The 20,311-nt window shown below is 35.4% G+C and overlaps 1 protein-coding gene across 12 annotated transcripts in view; it reads left to right on the top strand.

The window, feature by feature from the left end:
• DPY19L4 (dpy-19 like 4) overlaps positions 1–14,137 on the top strand; it is a 73,740-nt gene extending 59,603 nt beyond the window's left edge. For 9 of the 12 annotated variants that reach the window (XM_074316899.1, XM_019713357.2, XM_074316901.1 and 6 more), the window contains 3 exons: positions 2,001–2,133; positions 7,966–8,124; positions 9,738–14,137. In XM_074316899.1, the coding sequence (XP_074173000.1) occupies positions 2,001–2,133; positions 7,966–8,124; positions 9,738–9,902 (457 nt within the window). In that variant the 3' untranslated portion in view covers positions 9,903–14,137. Of the gene's footprint in view, positions 1–2,000; positions 2,134–7,799; positions 7,876–7,965; positions 8,125–9,737 lie in introns of those variants that run through there. The other 3 variants (XM_019713366.2, XM_019713363.2, XM_074316903.1) reach the window with 3 other exon arrangements.
• The last annotated feature ends 6,174 nt before the right edge of the window (positions 14,138–20,311 follow it).

Genomic DNA, 20,311 nt, shown 5'->3' with positions numbered 1-20,311 from the left:
TGTGTTATTTTGCACCATTTTGTGGGTCAGCTGAGTGTAGGCAATGGGAAGGATTTTTCTGCTCTGGGGCAGCTCAGCTGGGACTGGATAGTCTGGCATGGCTGCACTCACATGTCTGGGGTTGGGTAGGTATCAGCTGAAGGGATAGAATTGACTTGGCCACATACCCCCTCATCATCCAGGTTAGCCTGGGCTCTTTTACAAGGTAGTGGTTGTAGAGTTCCTAAGAGCTGCAAGAGAGGGCAAGTCTCAATGTCAAGCATGTTTTGTCTCTGCTCACATTATGTTTGCTGTGACGGGCCAGCCACCACAAGTTGATCAGTACCTAAATGGGGGAGTGGGAATGGATAAAAGACACTCATACAAATGCTGATGCGGCCGGTCTTCAGTGATGCTGAAGCCCCGAGTTTATTTTTCTTCACCAATATATGCAGTTTGAGTACGTGCAACTTATCAAAGAAAGTATGCATCACCTTAGCAAATGTAACTTTTTAACTTTTACATAGAGGATACAAAATAACTGAAACTCCCGAAAGTAATTATCCTATCAATTGCCCTGATAGCCATGTCTTCTGTGTCCGGGAACTGGCCGCTCCCACCACATTCCTTAGCAGCCTGCAAGCACCCTCCAGGTGCAGGCAGAGATAATGCCTTAGGGGGTGGAAACAGGTTAAGCATAAACCGAGCCATTCTATAAGGCTCAGAGTTTCCTGTAACCATGGCTCCCCACAGTTTGCTGTTGTTTGTTTGCCAAAGCAAGTCACATAACCAAGATGAGAGTTTCCTCCTAGAGCATAGCTATACGGAGAAGAATCATTGCAGCCACTTTGCATCCAGTCTGTCCCATGGATAGGGACTGAAATAACTACATTGAAAATTATTGAAGACATAGAAGGAGAAATTAAAACATGAAAATGAATGAAACACTATCAGAAAAGGCCAGGAAACTGGGTGGAGGGGAGACAAAAAAATGTTTCTAGAAATGAGGACTAGGTTTATAGAATAGGTATATAGAAATGAGAATAGGTCTTATTGTAAGGTCTTATACTGTAATGACACCCTTTGAATATATAAAGATTGTTTTCTGTAGACTATCCATCAACACTTCTTGTGAATTGTATTTACTGTTGTGGAACACTGACTATATAGCTTTGTGTGATCATTAACAAAAGAGGGAATTATATCTATGTGTGTGATTTATCATAATACGTATTTTCAAAAACAGCAGAGCCCTGAACATAGGACATTGTACATCAGACAACTGAACGTTTATGTTACTGTGGTATAATTATTCTGTTTCATGTTAGTTTCCCCATTACTGGATGCTCCCCGAGGATAATGGCTGTGTGCCATCTCTATTTCTAAATCAATGAAAGCAATAGAGTAGCCCTTTGGGACCTCCATCTTAGTTTTGTATTCTTGCAAGTGGCATGTATCTGGGACTTTGGATCATGGCTCAGAGTGGAGATGTCCTACATGGGATATCTGGAGACAGATACGTGGTAAAGATAGGGAAGGAGCAGGAGAATAGATGGCTCTGGTAAGAGGTGGGTTGTGGTGGTTAATATTTGCAAAAAGATGAATTTGACAATTCACAGTATCACCATTGAATTGATCACACTATGTAAAATAGTTATATTCCTGGCACTTTATCCCATTACCTTGCATTATTTTTTAATAGCATTATTACCACCTGACTTACAGGTTCATTTTCTTCCCTCTGCTCCCTCTTGAAAGCAAGGGTCTTGCCTCGTCTCTACTCCCCTCCCAAAAGGATTTCTGTATCTTCAGCACTTAAAATCATTCCTGGTACATAGTAGGTGCTCAATTTTTTTTTAATGAATCTAGAAATGAAATGAAATGAAATGAAAGCTGACATTGAAACTTAAGTATACAGTACATAGTAAGTTGCCTGATATTTCAGAGTTGGTATAAATCAGTGATCTAAATAAACAGTATACTTACCTTTCCAGTGTACAAATCTTTATGGTTCTTTGCAGAAGGCAAGCTCCAGTTGCAGCTGTGTTTGCAGGGAGTCCACAATTAATGGGTATGATTAAATTATGCACTGGATGGATGGTAACAAGCTTGCCTCTTTACAATGATGATGATCTTCTCAAGAGAAATGAAAATGTAAGATATTTTAGATTCTACATTTGGATCTTTTTTAACATCACTATTTAGTATAGTTTTGTAATGATGCATATGTTCCTGGTTAACTAGGAAAATCCAAGTTAACCAATTAATCCAAGTTAACCAATTAATTTAGAAGAGTTAATTAGCTTTAGTTTTTAAAAAGCCGCATAATACATTTAACCAAGAGGAGAGCCAAAATTAAAATATTAAAGGTTTTGTGAATGTTTCTTGAAGAAACAATTTTCTACAAAGTTTAAAAGGAACTGATGTATAATCTTTCACAGAGAGAAACATAATTTTGAAAATATTGTTCTGAAATTATTGAAAGAAAGCTATCAATTAATGTCTTGATATACTTTGTATTTCCAAGCTAAAATTCTGTCACTGTGATTTATTTTTCAGTATGGGCTGTTATACTTAGTATAACATTAGAATGGTATCTAACTACTGTTGTTCAGAGAATATATTATTTTGAATGGGTTTAAATGGTAACTTCATATCTGGAGGCAATGACCAACTGAATCTGAATTCCAAATATTCTGTTTTTCAATTTGAGAGAGTTTTATATAGTTTTTAAGTATAGTCTAAGCTAAGAAGAAAATATAGCAGTATAGAAGTTAGACTACAGTATGGAGATTAGACTCTAAGAAGGCAGACTCTAGAATTACAGTATCTGGACTCACAAGCTATCTCTGCCACATACTGGCTTGTTACCTTGAGCAATTTCTTTTGGGGGAGGAGGTGATTTAGGTGATTTCCACAATGCCTTTTTGAAGCGAGACATAATGACACATAGCATTATATTAGTCTCAAGTAAACAACAATGATTTGATGTTGTATATATTATAAAATGATCACATTAAATCTAGTTGACATCTACCACCATAAATACCTACAAAACATTATTTTCTTGTGATGAGAACTTGTAAGATCTATTCTCGTAGCAACTTTTAAATATGCAATACAGAATTATTAATTATAGTCACCATGCTGTATGTTACATCTCCATGCCTTATTCATTTTATAACTGGAAATTTATGCCTTTTGACTCCCTTTGCTCACTTTTCCCACCAACCACCATCTGTTCCCTGGTTATGTGTATATATTTTTGTGGGTTTTTTTGTGTGTTAGATTCCACATACAAGTGAAATCATATGACACTTGTCTTTCTCTGTCTGACATATTTCACATAGCATAATGCCCTCAAGGTCCATCCATGTTCTTGCAAATTGCAAGATTTCATTCGTTTTTTATGGCTGAATAATATTCCATTGTATATATGCCCACATTTTCTTTGTTCATCTATTGCTGGACATTTAGGTTGTTTCCATGTCTTGGCTATTGTAAGTAATGCTGCAGTGAAAATGTGGGTGCATATATCTTTTCAAATTAGTGTTTTCAAGGGGCGGCCAGTTAGTTCAGTTGGTTAGAGCGCAGTGCTCTTAACAATAAGGTTGCCGGTTTGATCCCCACATGGGCCACTGTGAGCTGTGCCCTCTACAACTGGTTTGAGACAATTACTTGACTTGGAGCTGATGGGTCCTGGAAAAACACACTTAAAATAAGTAAAAGTTTTTTAAAAAAATTAGTGTTTTCATTTTCTTCAAATACATACCCAGAAGTGGAATTGTTGGGTCATATGGTAGTTCTATTTTTAATTTTTTGAGGCACCTACATGTTGTTTTCCATAGTGGCAGCACCAATATGCAATCCCACCTACAGTCATGAGGGTTCTCTTTTCTCCACGTCTCCACCAACACTTATTTCTTCCCTTTCTGATAATAGCTATTCTAACAGGTATGAGGTGATATCTTATTGTAGCTTAGATTTGCATTTCCCTGATGATTAATGATGTTGAGCATCTTTTCATGTACTTGTTGGCCACCTGTATGTCTTCTTTGGAAAAACATCTATGCAGATCCTCTCCCCGCTTTTAAATCAAGTTGTTTTTGGTTGATATTGTTGAGTTATATGAGTTCTTTATATATTTTGGATATTAATCCATTATTGGTTGTATGATTTGCAGATATCTTCTTCCATTCAATAGCTTGCCTTTTTATTTTGTTGATGCATTCCTTTGCTCTGCAGAAGCTTTTTAGTTTGATGTAGTCCCGTTTATTTTTGCTTTTGTTTCTCTTGCCTTCAGAGTCCGATCCAAAAAAACATCGCCAAGACCAATACCAAGGGGCTTACTGCCTATGTTTTCTTACAGGTGTTTTATGGTTTCAGATGTTATATTCAAGTCTTTAATCTATTTTGAGTAATATTTGTGTATGGTTTAAGATAGTAGTCTGGTTTCACTCTTTGCATGTGGTTATACAGTTTTCCCAACACCATTTGTTGAAGAGAATGTCCTTTCCACATTGTATATTCTTGACTCCTTCATTGTAAATTAGTTGTCCATATATGTTTGGATTTATTTCTGGGCTCTCTAGTATTTTTTGTTTCCAGTTATAGTTGACATTCAATATTATTTTATATTAGTTTCAAGTGTACAGCGTAGTGGTTAGACATTTGTATAATTTACAAAATGATACCCCCCATTAGTCTAGTACCCACCTGGCACTATACACAGTTGTTACAATATTTTTGACTAGGTTCTCTTTTCTTTTCCACTGATCTGTGTGTCTGTTTTTATGCCACTGCCATACTGTTTTGATTACTATATCTAAGTAGTATGCTTTGAAATCAGGGAGCGTGATCTCTCCAGCGTTGTTATTCTTTCTACAAATTGATTTCGCTATTCAGGATCTTTTGTGGTTCCATACAAATTTTAGAATTATTCTAGTTCAGTGGAAAATGCCATTGGCATCTCAATAGTGATTGCATTCAATCTGTAGATTGCTTTGGGTAGTGTGGACATTTCAACAATATTAATTCTTGCAATCCATGAGCATGGCATATCTTTCCATTTATTTGTGTCTTCTTCAGTTTCTTTAATTTTGAGCAAGTTTTTGAATCTGGAAATAATAGTTCTCACCTCCTAGTTATGAGAATGAAATGCATAATGCACCATGCCTGAAATATAGTACAATTTGTTAGCTATTCTGTCATTATTATGTACTATTAAATTATAATTGTATGTGCACACACACACATACACATATAAACACACAGAGTACAAAGAGGAGTTCAAAAGCAGTAGCAATCAATTCTGCCTACAAAAATCCAAGTCTTCATAAAGGGCATTATATTGATCTGGGCTTCAAAGGATGAGTAAAAACTTCTTTGAAAAAAGAATACATATGATTCCAGTCTGAAAACGTAACATGAGCTATGAAATTTGTATGGTCATTAAACTAGAAAATAAATTGAGGCCATATTCTGAAGGACCTGGAATGTCATGCTGGAGAATTTAGACTTAACCTTGAGGCATTTGGGAGTCATCAAAGGCCTTTAATAAGCCTGGGGATGGAATGCTTAGATCTGTATTGAAGAGTTTATTATGGTCATAGCAGAGTGAACAGAATAAAGCAGGGGAAAGGTTAGAGACTGAGAGATCTACCTGAGAGTAATTTACCTGAGAGACAACAGCTGCCTCTAATTAATATTTGCTGCACTTCAAAAAGGTAGTGTTCCTTACACAGAATATATACAGCATATTCCTAGACTTTATTTTTTGTGCGTTTAAACCAACCAACTCTGGCATGGCTTTGTTTTCTTTCGGTTGTTCTTTTTCCTAATATAGAATTTCAGAATCTCTTATAATTAGGTCAGAGTTTTAATTAGGTTCTAATTAAATTTAAACATTTTAGAGTTTTAAGTTTTATGTGACTTGGCTATGAGAATAGGACCCTTTTTTTCCCCCGAAACCTTTGTCTTTCTCTCTGGTATACATAGCAAGTACTGAAAAAATTTGGTTTTAAATTAAAATTAAAATCGAACTCTATAAACGAGAGACCATATCATTTGAATTATACACTATCTATAATAATTCATAACATGTGACTGATTTTTGTATGATCTCCTATGCCAGTAGTTCTCAAACCTGGGACAGTATGCCCCCAAGGGCCATTTGGCAACGTCTGGAGACACTTTTGGTTGTCACAGCTGGAGAAGGGGTTCTACAGGCCTCTAGTGGGTAGAGATCAGGAATACTGCTAAACATACAACAATGCACAGAACAGCCTTCCTTCTGTCCCAACAAAGAATTATCTGACCTAAAATGTCAGTAGTACCGAGGTTGAGAAACCCTGCCCTAGTCTATCAGTAATGTAATCGCCATTGAATAGAAGTGTTTTTTAAATGCCCCAAGAGTATGTTACAATTTTCCCAAACTTAAAACTAAATTAAAATATATGTAAAAATCTATAAGTAGGTATAGGCTGGATAGGATAGAACCATTACCATTGAAACTTATTTAGCAAAGTGCAGTGAGTAAGCAACTTCCTCTTCATTTATTAACATTCAGTGTACCACAAAATGTTCAGGTGAACGTCTAACAGGTCAGTGGACATTGGACAGAAAGGTGCTGGATAGACAGCAACCATAACATGTAGTAGGCAGCTACTGAATATTTTGCAAATAGATTGGGAACTTGTGCAATCTAGATTTCAAATCTCAGTATTTTCAGGACAGATAGTATGTGATGCTTTTGGCCTAACATTTGTGATTTATTATTTTCTGAAGGGTAATGAGCTGATCCAGTGTTAGCATTTCAGAAAAACTGAAAAACCTCATTATGTATTAATATCCAGAGCTTATTATCTCAGAAGGTCAGCAAAGTTGTAATGAAAAATGCCATGGAATCCAGACATGAGTTTTAAGCATCCTTGGCTCATTTAGTACTTTGTGACAGTGGTCAAATTATTTTTAACCTTGCTGACTTTATCTTATGTATAAAATACTCTGACACATGGTAGTAAAAAAGGTTAAAGAAACTATCACAACTCAATAGTAAAAAGACAAACCAATTTAAAAATGGGCAAAGGCCATTTACAACAACAAGGATGGATCTTGAGGGCATTATGTTAAGTGAAATAAGTCAAATAGAGAAAGACAAATACTGTATGATACCACTTATATATGGAATTTTAAAAAGCCAAACTTACAGAAACATAGAATAGACTGGTGCTTACCAGCGTATGAAGGGTGGGGAAATTGGGGATGTTATTCAAAGGATATAAACTTCCAGTTAGGAAATGAATAAGTTCAGGGGATGTAAGGTACAACATGGTGATTATAGTTATTAGTGATGTATTATATACTTGTAAGTTGCTAAGGGCATAGATCTTAAATGTTCCCACCGCACAAAAGAAATGGTAATCATGTTACATGATGGAGATGTTAACTAACATTATGGTGGTAATCATTTTACTATATTTAAGTGTATTAAATCAACACATTGTATACTTTAAACTTTCACGGTGTTGTATGTCAATTATATCTCAATAAAGCTGGGGGGAAATTGCAAAGCATTTGAACGTACATTTCTCCAAAGGAGATATATGCATATCTCCAAAGGAGATATACGGCTAATAGCATATGAATATAAGCTTCCTGAGGGCAGGAATCAAGTCTTAGTGAATATCTTTATTTTCCACAGATACTACTCAATAATAAGAACACAATAGATACTCAGTGTATAGTTTTTTGTTTTTTTGTTTTTTTCTTTAAAAATATTTATTTATTTATGTGATTTTTTTTTTTTTTTTTTACCCAAGGAGGGCACAGCTCACAGTGGCCCATTCAGGGATCAAACCGGCAACCTTGGTGCTACCAGCACCATGCTCTAAGCAAGTGAGCTAACCGGCCACCCCTCTGTGTATAGTTTTGATTAACAGAAGTTTTAAATGTCTTTTAAAATAACTTTTGATTATATTCTTTCAGATCTATCAAATCTATTCAAAGCGATCTGCTGAGGATATTTATAAAATACTGACATCTTACAAAGCTAATTATCTAATTGTAGAGGATGCTATCTGCAATGAGGTGGGAACTATGAGAGGCTGTAGGGTTAAAGATTTGCTAGACATTGCAAATGGCCATGTAAGTAACCATCTGAAAAGTTAAATCTTTTGAGAAAAATGACTTTATTTAAACTTGTAATCTTCAAACTTTAGTTTTGGAACTTAACTAAGAATATAATTTAAAGTTTTAAAACAATGGAGGGAGCTTATTAAAAGTAGTTTGAAGTATTTTTTCAATGTACAAAAGAAAAGTTGAACATTTTTGCAAAAAAAGAAAAATTTTACCAATACCTGGATTCCTTATTCAGCGCCTGTACTTGTACATGTTCATTTATAAATAAAACATAGCATAATTTGATTATTTTATTTTTAATCTAAAGAGCATCTGGTTGCATTGTTATATTTTTATGTTGAGAAATTTCTTGTGATTTGATACATATCTAGAAAAATTACTGACTAAATTATCACAGTTCTTATATTGAATCCCTATTATCCACAAAAGTTACTGTATTCAGAGCCACTTTAGTTGTTAGGACTTAGCTATATCTTAATTTTGCATTGATTTCAGTTATTTTACCAAGCTTTCTTACATCTCAGCCTGGAATGTATATACTGTATGTCTAGCAACTAAGAAGACTGACGATAATTAATGTTGTCTGGAATAGGTGTCTTGATTCCTGGGAAAGTTGAGGGGGGGACCTTAGGAAAAATTTAATAGTCATTCTAGGTTGGAGTGCAGTCTATTAAGGTTGCAGCCAAGATTTTTTCTGTCCCTTCCTAAATAATTAGCTCTTTGTCTTATCATCCCAGACCAGTTTGGAGGTGAGAAATTAGTTTTTTATGATTTTCATCTTTCTCTTTCTTCATGACTCCTTAATCTTCTGATATAAACTGATTGTTTTTTCTGCTGCATGTATTTTGAATTTTGTCCCTTGGTACTTGATATCTGATCTTTGGCTTAATTGGCAACAAAATGGAATTTTATTAAACATCAGGTATTCAGTAATTACCGCTATATTGCTATCTGCTTTCTGGAGCCTTTTTTATTCCACTTTTTTGCTCCAGTTTGAAGATCAGTTTACTTTCATATAATGCCAGGCATGGACTTAAAACCACATCTTTTTACTCTTAAACTTAGCTCTCTGACATCTTTTATAGGTATTAGAATAATATTTAGTGTTTTATCATAGAAAACCCTTCAAACTAGCCAAGTTATCTTAGTGAACATCATTAAAGTGAGAATGTAAAGGTTTGCACTGGATAAGTCACAAAAATTTTTTTATTATATAATTGTGAGTCAATTTTACACCAGGAGAAGTGTTTGAATGTACATTAAGAATATAATATGTTCATTTCTCAGCCTTGGTAGGCTCCATCATAAAGTTCTGCGGAGGAATAATAATGGACTATTGAGACATAGCCTTCTAAATTTTAGGATGAAATCTTTTAAAAATTGGAAACACTTTATACTGATTTTTCAATCTCAATGGGAAGCTCAAAAGTTTAGTGTACATAGTGACTCTCTTATGAAGAGGCTTCTATTTTTTAAACAATGTGAGGTGTTTGCTAAACAAGGTTAGAAAGTCCATGTTTAGCATATTTTTTTCATATAAATAGTCATCTGTACATTGATTGCATTTCTGCTATAAGCTTAATAAGCTTTTTAATACTACGTTTCATATCTTTTGATAGGTGGATTGCGAAGAGGGTGACAAGTTAACCTACTCAAAATATGGGCGATTTTGTCATGAGGTCAAAATTAACTATTCTCCATATGTGAATTATTTCACTAGAGTATACTGGAACAGATCCTACTTTGTGTATAAAATCAACACTGTGATATCCTTTCAGTCTTGAAAATAGCAGAACCTTCATTTCAGATTTATACCATCGAAAGTAAAATGTGATTTTCTTCTACCTATGTGGTATCACTTTGGAGATCAGAGTATGGACATTTGGAGTGTTGCTGCTGCTTTTCCCTTCCTGCTGTTAACTGAATCCAGCATTCTGTGGGGAATAAAAGATCAAGCATTAGTGTCCTTTGGTAAAATGTCAAATCTTACCACTCTGCAATGTTTCAGCCAGGTATTCTTGTTACATGATCTTTAAAGAGTTCACCTTCTAAACTATTTTGGATTTTTCCTCAAAAATCTTCATTCTATCATAACATTGATCTTGAATTTGAATATGTTCAAGGTCAGAGTATATTTCTCATAACATTCAATATATACTTAATGTGACATAATTATGGAATAGAAGGAAATAATTATTCTTACCTCAAGACAATTTCTGAAGGTATTTCATGTTTATAATAGAACTGAAATATTACAATAAAAAACTAATTTAAATGTTAGCTGAGACTATGTGGCATTTAAATTAAAATGGAAATGATATAAAAAAAGTGATTTTTAAGGATATATGTAAAGATATATCCAGATTATCCATGATTCTTCTCTCATCATCTGCTTATATAGGTGAGCACTTTCTAAGCAATATACAATGCATGATATTGCATTTTATTATTTTATGACTGTTAAGTAGTTAGCTTTTTTATACCCATAAATTTGGTACCAATTTAATTGTGTTAAAACAGTAACTCTTGGGGTAGCCGGTTAGCTCAGTCGGTTAGAACGCAGTGCTCTTAACAACAAGGTTGCTGGTTCGATCCCCAGTTGGGCCACTGTGAGCTGCGCCCTCCACAACTAGATTGAAACAGCTACTTAGCTTGGAGCTGATGGGTCCTGGTAAAACACACTTAAATAAATAAAAGTAAAAACAAAAAACAAAAACTAACCCTTGTTACTTACCTGTTTTTTAAAATAGACATTTACGAGAATGTTGTTCAGGTTTTAAAAAATACTGGTATGGGGTATACAATTTATTCACATGTTTCCTACTGAAGTATTAAGTAAAAACTCTATCAGAATAAAAATATGTACAATAAAATGAGTAACAATTTCTGGAGCTATGTGCAGATGCTGTTAAACATACCTCTGCATACAGATATATTTATTATAAAACACAAGTGCTGTTATTTATGAAAATGATACAGTCTTCAACATTCAGAATAAAATGGCAATTATAAAAAAATTCACACTACAGTTTTACAGTCTGCTCTATTCCTTAAAGTTAAATGCTTTCATATTTTAATCATTCTTAAATGATTAATTTGGCTTTATAAAGAGATTCAGGATAGATATATCATTTTAATAAGATGGGACGTTTTGATTTACCTTATACACCTGTTCAGTGAAGGGGTTTTCAAAATTTTCACTTTCTAGAGTGCTTTAAAAAATGCAATTTCATTACTCTAAATTACTACATTAGACGGGAGCATCTTTCCATTATCTTTATTTTCTATAATATATATATGTATACTTTAAAAGTACAAAACCACATTCACTCTTAGACTAGCTCTAGGATGCTTTGCTTTTTTGGAGCTTACGAATTGTTTGATGGCAGTGTCATGTATCTGGTGCATTAGTTTTATTGGTTCTCATTTCATGCTTTTATGTAATTTTTACAAGTTATATCAAGATAGCTGCAGGCAGGATATTTCAGGTTCTCTGTACAACTTAATAGTGACTCACTAATATTTAGCTTCAAGCCTTATTATCATAATTACCTAAGTACAAGTACGTAGTGGATAGTCACATAGCAATACTTGTGATTAGGTCATGTAAAACATTATAATTTAAAATCAGCTTACATATTTTGACAAGGAAACAGAACAACCTATTTTCTATGTAGCATGAAATATTTAATTGAATTTTTATTGATTTATATTATGATCAAATATGCTGAATTATTTTTTTGTGGGTTTTTTGTTTGTTTTTAATTAAAGTTTATTGGGGTGACAATAGTTAGTAAGGTTACATAGGTTTCAAGTGTACAATTCTATAATACATCATCTATATATATCACATTGTGTGTTCACCACCCAGAGTCAGTTCTCCTTCCATCACCATATATTTGATCCCGATTTTTTTCTTCTTCTGTTTTTGTCATATTAGTACATTGCTTTTGCTTCTGTTAACTTATTAACAGAACTTATTTCTGAAATAAAATAGATTTGGAGAAACTTTTAATTGGATTTTTTAGATAATAAATTTTTTATTCAGATCGGTAGAAAAGGAAAATGTGAGCTTTAATATAGAAATAGTAATATTGGATATGAGAGATAAGCTTATTTGCTTCTATTTTAACTGTAGTTAAAACAGTAGTACTAGAAAATTTTGAATAAAGAGCATTTAATAAATTTTCTTATTTGTAGAGTAACAGATGATTAAGAATTCTGCAAGTAATTCCGTTTGGGTAACTTAGAGTTAGTAGGTTTGACAATAAAGATCTGTACACGGAGCAAAGTTTATCGTTTTTGTGTGGAAGGAATTTCATAAAGAAATCCAAATAGCTCTTGCTGTTGCAAAACTAGTGAAATAAGTGCCTTAACTTCTTTATTTCAAAGCTTACTTTTTATTTTCCAAAAATATTATTCATTTCTTACTTTTCCAAAAGAAAAATTTGGTAACTTTTCCTCATCTTTAAGTAGAGTCTTCACTATGCTATTTTCACTAGTAACTTTAATTCACTAATAAGCAAATCTTTGTTAAGGGTAGCGATGGGATTTCTAGCCTGCTAAATTCATTTTTTTAGCTTCCCAAGTGCCAGGCAATCCAACAAATAAAACTTACCTGATAAGGTATATGATACTGACTCTGTGCTGGTTTGTATTTTTTCTATCTTTGGCTTCTGTATCTTGGTACTTTTTGTTAGCCTGCAGGTTTTACAACCTGGGGAGTATGCATTGTACTTCAGAACTTCTTTTTTTTATTATTTTTGTGTATATAGACAGCATGTTTTTTTCAGGATATTAACCCAAATCACTAGAAAGAAGCCTCAGTGTTGTGGTACTCCTTCACACAGTCCAGATTGATCCAAGGAAGAGCAGAAACAGAGGTCAAAAAGTGTGTTACAAATTAGGGCTGAAAAACGTTTGTTTGTTTTTTAAAAATAAATTATGAATTTCTTGAAGGACACAAGAATAGCCATCTTATTAAAGTGTTTTGTTTTTGAAAAGTTAATTGTGTTTTGGTCCTTTCTATTTTGAACTATTAAAACATTTTGATGCCTTTTGTGGATAAAAGTAGTGCCTCTCTATGAAATTGGTGGGGTTTCTAAAAGTTGTTTATCAGTCAATTTTTTTTGGTAAATTTGTTTTAAATGCATGAATATTTAAATGGCATGTGTTATGAATGATTCTGTGTATTTAAGAACCTTTTGCAAAGCAAATAACTACTTCCTGATTTACATCTTAATATATTATCTTCATTTGTCCAGTTTTTAAAATACATAGTCTCTACTGTTGCTATTTGCTAATAGTTTTAGATACCAATATATATTAAAATTACAGCTCTGAAAAGTTGCAAATAAAATTGAACAATTTCTTATTGAAATAATAGCTCATTATTAAATTTTGAATGTGTAGAGTTAACAGTTTAAATAAAATTAGATTTAAAAATTGCAAAGGAATATATTTGACTCAACTATTTTCCATCCACTAAGGTTTCTAAACATTATACATGTTTTCCGTAATGAAAAGCGGCATTTTAAAACAAGAGTTGCTGGATTTAGCATAAAGGCATCTTTGAATCATTTCAGTTTGTAAGTCTCTTAGAATTTGCAATATTTTAATCTTGACATATATAATCCTATGTGCAGTTCTGTAAGAGATACGCTGAACATCTAACCATTGTATTTAGTGGAATAATAGTATCAGAAAGAAACATGAATTCCAAACTGATAGTTTGAAATATCTCCTAAAAAATCCTTTTATATTTTAAGTTTGCATAGCTTTTTAACAAAGATGAACACAACTGCTTTATGTATGTTGACTTGTGAATCATATCTTTATCATGACAGTGTTTTGATTGTGTTTTTCCTGTTTTTCCTGTAACTAAAGTTATGTATTTGCAAAAGAATAAAAGTTAATTTCAATAAATGTAAATCCTTTAAAAGAGTTGGGGTATAAACTAGTTTACTTCAGATTTTGTAATGTGTACCTATTATCAAGAATAAAACTATTTTGTGCTTAATTACACTCCTTGTTTTGTTTCCATAATAAAACTTTCAGAAAATTTTAAGTTGTCTTTTATTTATATATGAGCCTTTTTTGTTAAATCTTTGTTGAGATATAATTACATACAAATTCACCCACTTAAAGTATACAGTTCAACAGTTTTTAGTATATTCACAGAGTTGTATAATTATCACAAGAAATTTTAGAACATTTTTATCACCCCAAAAAGAATCTACATACATTTTGGCTGTCACACTCAACCAGTCCATACTCGGGCAACTCCTACTGATAGACCTTTCTGTCTCTGCACGTGTCTGTTACAGACATTTCATATAAATAGAATCATATATAATGTTTAGTCGTTTATGACTGGCTTCTTTCATTTAGCATAATATGTTCAAAGTTCATATTGTTGCATGTATCCTTTTTTATTGTCACGTACTGCATTCTATGAATATACCACATTTTGTATATCCATCAGCTGATGGACATTTGGGTTGTTTCCACTTTTTGGCTATTGTGTGGCTAAAATTCTGCTATGAATATTCGTGTATAAGTTTGGGGGTGGACATGCTTTCATTTTTCTTGGGTATATGTCTGGGAGTAGAATTTCTGAGTCATGATAATTATGGCAACTATTTGAGAAACTGCCAGACTGGTTTTCAAAGTGACTGTACCCTTTTACAATCCCAACAAGGTATTGATGAGGCAGAAAAGGGTCAATAAAAGTGACCCTGAAGAGGGACTGCCCAGGCCTGCATCCCTTCCCCAGGAAACGCCCAGGCTAATCCCCTAGAAATAAAATGTCAAACACTCCTAAAAAGAGGACATAAGACCCAACTGGTATTAATTGGTTCTTCACATGTGCAAACTGTTAAAACCTGTCCATTACTTGAACTCTAACCTTATTATAATACAATTAAAATGAACATTAAGGCTTTCCCCCATCCCCCCCGTGGGTTTTTTTGTATGCATTCTGGGTAAGAGCCTGCGCTGAAAGAAATTAGTTATGTAATCAACCTGTCAATCAAATGACCTTAGTCTATAGTCGCATCTCCTGCTGTAAGGAAATTTACCTATTCTTTTCCTATATAAGAAAAAGCTAACCTAAAAGGTGCAGTTGTCTGCCCCGGCAATTTCTGTGCCAGCATCTTTCTTGAATAAACTTACTTCCTTGCTCTCCTCATTTCAGGCTGAGTCTGAATTTGTTCACCTTTTGCAAATGACCAGGGGTTAACTCCAATGACACAACAGGTATGAGGTTTCTAATTTCTTCACATCCTCACCAATACTTGATATTCTTGATTATAGCTATCCTAGTGGGTGTGAAGTGATATATCATTGTGGTTTTAATCCATATTTCTGTCATGGCTAATGTTGAGCATCTTTTTGTGTGCTTAATGGCCATTTCTGTATCTTTGGAGCCAATGTTCATTGGAGCAATGTTCTTTGGAGCAATGGGCAATATTATTTGCCCATTTTTAAAGGGGGATGTCTTTATTAATGAATTGTAAGGGTCTATATATTCTGCATATAAGTCCCTTACCAGATAATGTGATACGGAAATACTTCATTCAGTGGGTTTGCTTCATTTTCCTTGATAGTGTCCTTTGAAACACAAATGCTTTTAATTTTGATTGCACTGTTATTCACATTTGATGTTATTGATAAAGCATTTTTACTATGACGTATTTGAAGTAGATTTTTCTGCGTGTATCCCACTTGGAGTTTTTTGAGCTTCTTGGTTGTATACATTAAGAATTTCTTAAAGATCAAACTGGAATTTTGTATTTCCATTACACATACATCGGTGTGCTTAATGGTGACCCACATTTCTCTGAGGCTCTTCAATTTTCTTCACTCTTTTTCCTCTTTGTTCTTTGGGTTACATAATCTCTATTAAGCTACCTTCAAGTTGGGTAATTCTTTTGTCAGTTCAACTCTGTTGTTGAGCCCCTCTGGCATATTTTTCATTTCAGTTATTGCACTCTTCACCTTCAGGATTTCCATTTTACTCTTTTTAAAAATAATGTCTATCTGTTGATAACTTATGTTTACAGCAACTCTGGATATTGATACCTCCTCCCCCCCATCCCCTGGAGCTTATTATAGTTGGCTTGTTTAATTCTTTAGTGTCTGGCTGGACTTATTTTAGTGATGTCTATTTCCTCCACATTGTGGAGCCTCTGATATTTATCCTCAGATGTCACTGCCTTTAGCATGTACACAGTCACCCTGGTTTAGTAGGGCTCCTTACTGTCTCCTTGATCCTATCCAGCTGTTAAGCTCCACTAGTCATCAGCTGATTGCTCTATTGTTTTCAACAAATTATTGGGGTATAAATTACTCCACAACCTGATCCAATTAAATCCTGGCTCCTTTGAACAGATTGTTTAGGGGGTCAATATTTGCAGTTTGTTCTAATGTCAGGAAGGCTCTTCTTAACTCCCTTTCCCTGGTTCTCTTTGGTAACTAGGTGGCCTTTCATTTCGTTGTAGGTCTTTCAAAGCCAGCTTCCGCTTGCTTCCCAGTAAAATCTGTTTTGAATACCCTTAGGCTTTAACTTCCCTACACTTTTTCAAATAAAGTCACTTCCTCTGCAAACAGCTTTGGAGCTCTCTGTTTTACATTCTGGTTCTCTCCCTAGGCAAAAATTCCTGAGCCACAGCTCTGAGCTGGAAGTGGTGACAGAGGTATGCAACTCTGACACTCCTACTTTAAGAGTAGGCTTTTGAGTCAGGATGGTAGCCTCTCTGGTCTTCTTTACATGTCTCTCCTGGTTTGGAACCTTTGCCCTACCAATTAGCGAGGGTGAGGGTGATCAGGAGCCCACCATTAATGTGTCATTTCCGAGGAAGAGCTTCTGCCCTAGCAGTGGGGGCTGGGTGAAAGAAGATAGCCCCTTGCCTCTTGTTCTCACTAGCTTGGAATTTAACTTCTGCAACGCATGGCTGGGGGAGATGAGAGATTCTGGATACTGTTGCTCTTGGCTGGGAATTAAAGGGGGAGAGGTAACCCTGTATTCTTGACTGTACCCAATGGGAGTGGAGTTTCCATCATACTGAACTAGGAGAGAAGAGGGAGGGTAGTGTTTCAAATGCCACATTTGCTACAGATTCTGCCTGTTCTAGTTTTAGTAGATTTTTTTGAATAACTAATTCTTCGTTTGCTGTATGCCCTTAGGGCAACTTCCAGAGCTTTTAAATGGCTGTTTTCATAAAAATAATTCTTATCAGGCTTGTTTCACCGGGTACTCCTTAAGCTACCATTCCAGATGTGGAACTGTATACATGAAATTTAAGGCTATTAATGACTGGAAAAATATTTATCAGATCATTTACAGTAGTTACTAATTGGTTTTCTCTCTTGATGGTATCATTGGTAAGGATTTAATAGTTACCGCTTTATATAGATTAAAGTTATTGCTTACCTGAAACATTGTGACTAGAACTATTAAATGAGGGAGGGAATGGCTATTTGTCAGTCTGATAAACTAAATGTCATATAGAAATAAAAAATAGGCTCAAGTAATTGCTGCAAATATTCAGCTATAATACTATTTAGTGGACTTCATAATCACAATGACAAAGTACAATAAAATAAGGATGTTTATCCCATAAAGTAACATGAGAAATAAAATTTTAAGTAAAGCATTTAGTTCCTGACACATAGCAAGTGTTTTGTAAATATAAGCTGTTACTACCTCAGTATCAAGTTTTTACCCAGTTCCTAATACATAGATAGCAATGTAAGCACTTGCACAGTTCCTATACAGTATTGTTTTTTTTTAATGTTAAGTATTCCATTAGGAATTAATCCTGCAAGAGTTAATTAACCCTAAGGATTGGTGTATTAAATAAAATACAAGTATTTTGGACCAAGTAACTTGCAATATACATTTACATGATTCTAAAGCCTTACAATTCTTGTAAGCAAAAAAGTGAGACAGGGGCGGCCATATGGCTCAGTTGGTTAGAGGACGAGCTCTGAACAACAGGCTTGCCAGTTCGATTCCCAAATGGGCCAGTGAGCTGTGCCCTCCACAACTAGACTGAAAACAATGAGCTGCTGTTGAGCTTCCAGAGGGGCGGCCAGTTAGCTCAGTTGGTTAGAGCCCCAGCTCTGAACAACAGGGTTGCCAGTTCAATTCCTGCATGGGATGATGGGCTACATCCCCTGCAACTAAAAATTGAAAACGGCAACTGGACTTGGAGCTGAGCTGCACCCTCCACAATTAGATTGAAGGACAATGACTTTGAGCTAATAGGCCCTGGAGAAACACACTGTTCCCCAATATTTTGCAATAAAAGCTTTTTTAAAAAGCGAGACAATATATATGTAATTTAATTTTTTTAAATAAATTTTATTGAGGAATATTGGGGTACAGTGTGTTTCTCCAGGGCCCATTAGCTCCAAGTCGTTGTCCTTCAATCTAGTTGTGGAGGGCACAGCTCAGCTCCGAGTCCAGTTGCCGTTTTCAATCTTTAGTTGCAGGGGGTGCAGCCCATCATCCCATGTGGGAATTGAACTGGCAACCCTGTTGTTGAGAGCTGGGGCTCTAACCAACTGAGCCAACAGGCCGCCCCTATAATTTAAACATTTTTTGAGATCCTTTCTTAAGTCCTTACTTAGTGAACATTACTATGATTAAATCTCACTCATTTTATTAACTTATGATTGGATTTGAATTTTCAGTCATCCTTGATGAAATGCAAAGTATTTTCATGGTGGTACTTTATAAGACCAGCCCCGAAATTTACCCTGCTGTAGTCACATGAAAAATGTATGTGTGATCAGAGTATGAGTCTGGTCTCTTCCAATGATCACCTGCTTTCCTGGAGCAGAGAACCAACTGGAAACTCCTATTTAATAGTTGCTAACTTAATCCAGATGAAAGCAAAAAAAAAAGTGATGTTAGTTTGTTCCAATCACAGCTGTGGTGGAATCCTCTAGTCAAGCACTTCATTTGCAAAGAGCAGAAATTAATTTACCTTAATAAAGTTGGGGAGGGAGGAGTTTCACTGTAGGAAAAAGTGTCAGGAGCCAAAACTTCATAATAGTGTCTCTCATTTGCTACATGGTCCCTCAAGGGTCTCTGCATCTCATTGCATCGCTGTTCTCTTAACAGTTAGTTACCTCTGCCTACTCATTTCCTGCTTTCTTATTTATTACTTTGGTTCTGGTCCATTCTGAAATCTGGGTCATGACACTGACCCAGCTTCAACTTCCTTTTATTAATTGCCTTGATCTATTATTACTTATCTCAAATTTCTGAGAGAATGCGGCCCAGCTTGAATTTTTGGACTAAGCTGTTGGCCATATCTAATAACAATAAACACTTATTGAGCATTTACATTGTGCTAGTCACTATGCTGTATGTTTTGACATAAGTCTTTCATTTAATCCTTTAACAACTCTGTAATTAGTATTATCATGCCCATTTTACAGATAATGGTTATACAACTAAATGTTGTAACTGGGATTTAAAGTTGAATTTGCTCTTGGCTGGCTTCTGGATTTATGGAAATGTCAGGTCTAGAAGGATGGGGACCTCTTTAGCGGAACTGAGCAGCAACTTCAGCCAGAAGTGACTCCAGATCATTCTCAAGCTGCGCAAACTTTGTCCTACGAAACAGAAGTCAAGAGATCACGGGATAGCTGCTGACATGAGGGCTCAGTGTGGAAGCTCTACAGCCTCCATGCCCGCGGTCTGAGAGCTGGGACCCCTAACCAGCATCTAGACTACTGCAGCAAGGTTGGGCACATGTTTGGTAGCGGCCCGAGTAGGTGGACTGCGCTGAGACCGTTTCCCGAGTCGCTTCCCGCTGGGAGGTATCCTGACCCCGGCCAGTATTGGGAGGGGAATGCTATTTGGCATTAATGAATGGAAACCAAGTTGACAACTTGAAGGGAAGCACGCCCCGCCCCCAGCAAACGCCTGCAGTAGAGCCTTCGCTAACTGCCGAGGAGGCGAATGAAGAGGGGGAGGGGCCGACGCCAATCGAGGGGAGCGGATTGGCAGCTGAGGATCCGCGGCGCAGTCATTCCCTAGCACCTGGAAGCTCTGGGCTGTAGGTTTCCGCCGCTGAGGCTGCTCTGCTTGTGTGTGCCCCTTGTTCCCGCGCCTGCCTTTCCATCTGGGTTTTCAGAGAGACCCGCTCTACCCCACACGGCCTCGGAAAGTTGCGTG

This window comes from Rhinolophus sinicus, linkage group LG12 (assembly GCF_036562045.2).
Source record: "Rhinolophus sinicus isolate RSC01 linkage group LG12, ASM3656204v1, whole genome shotgun sequence".
In the NCBI taxonomy this organism is placed as follows: domain Eukaryota; kingdom Metazoa; phylum Chordata; class Mammalia; order Chiroptera; family Rhinolophidae; genus Rhinolophus; species Rhinolophus sinicus.
Note: the sequence above shows the minus strand (reverse complement) of the source record. Positions and strands in the feature narration are given on the sequence as shown.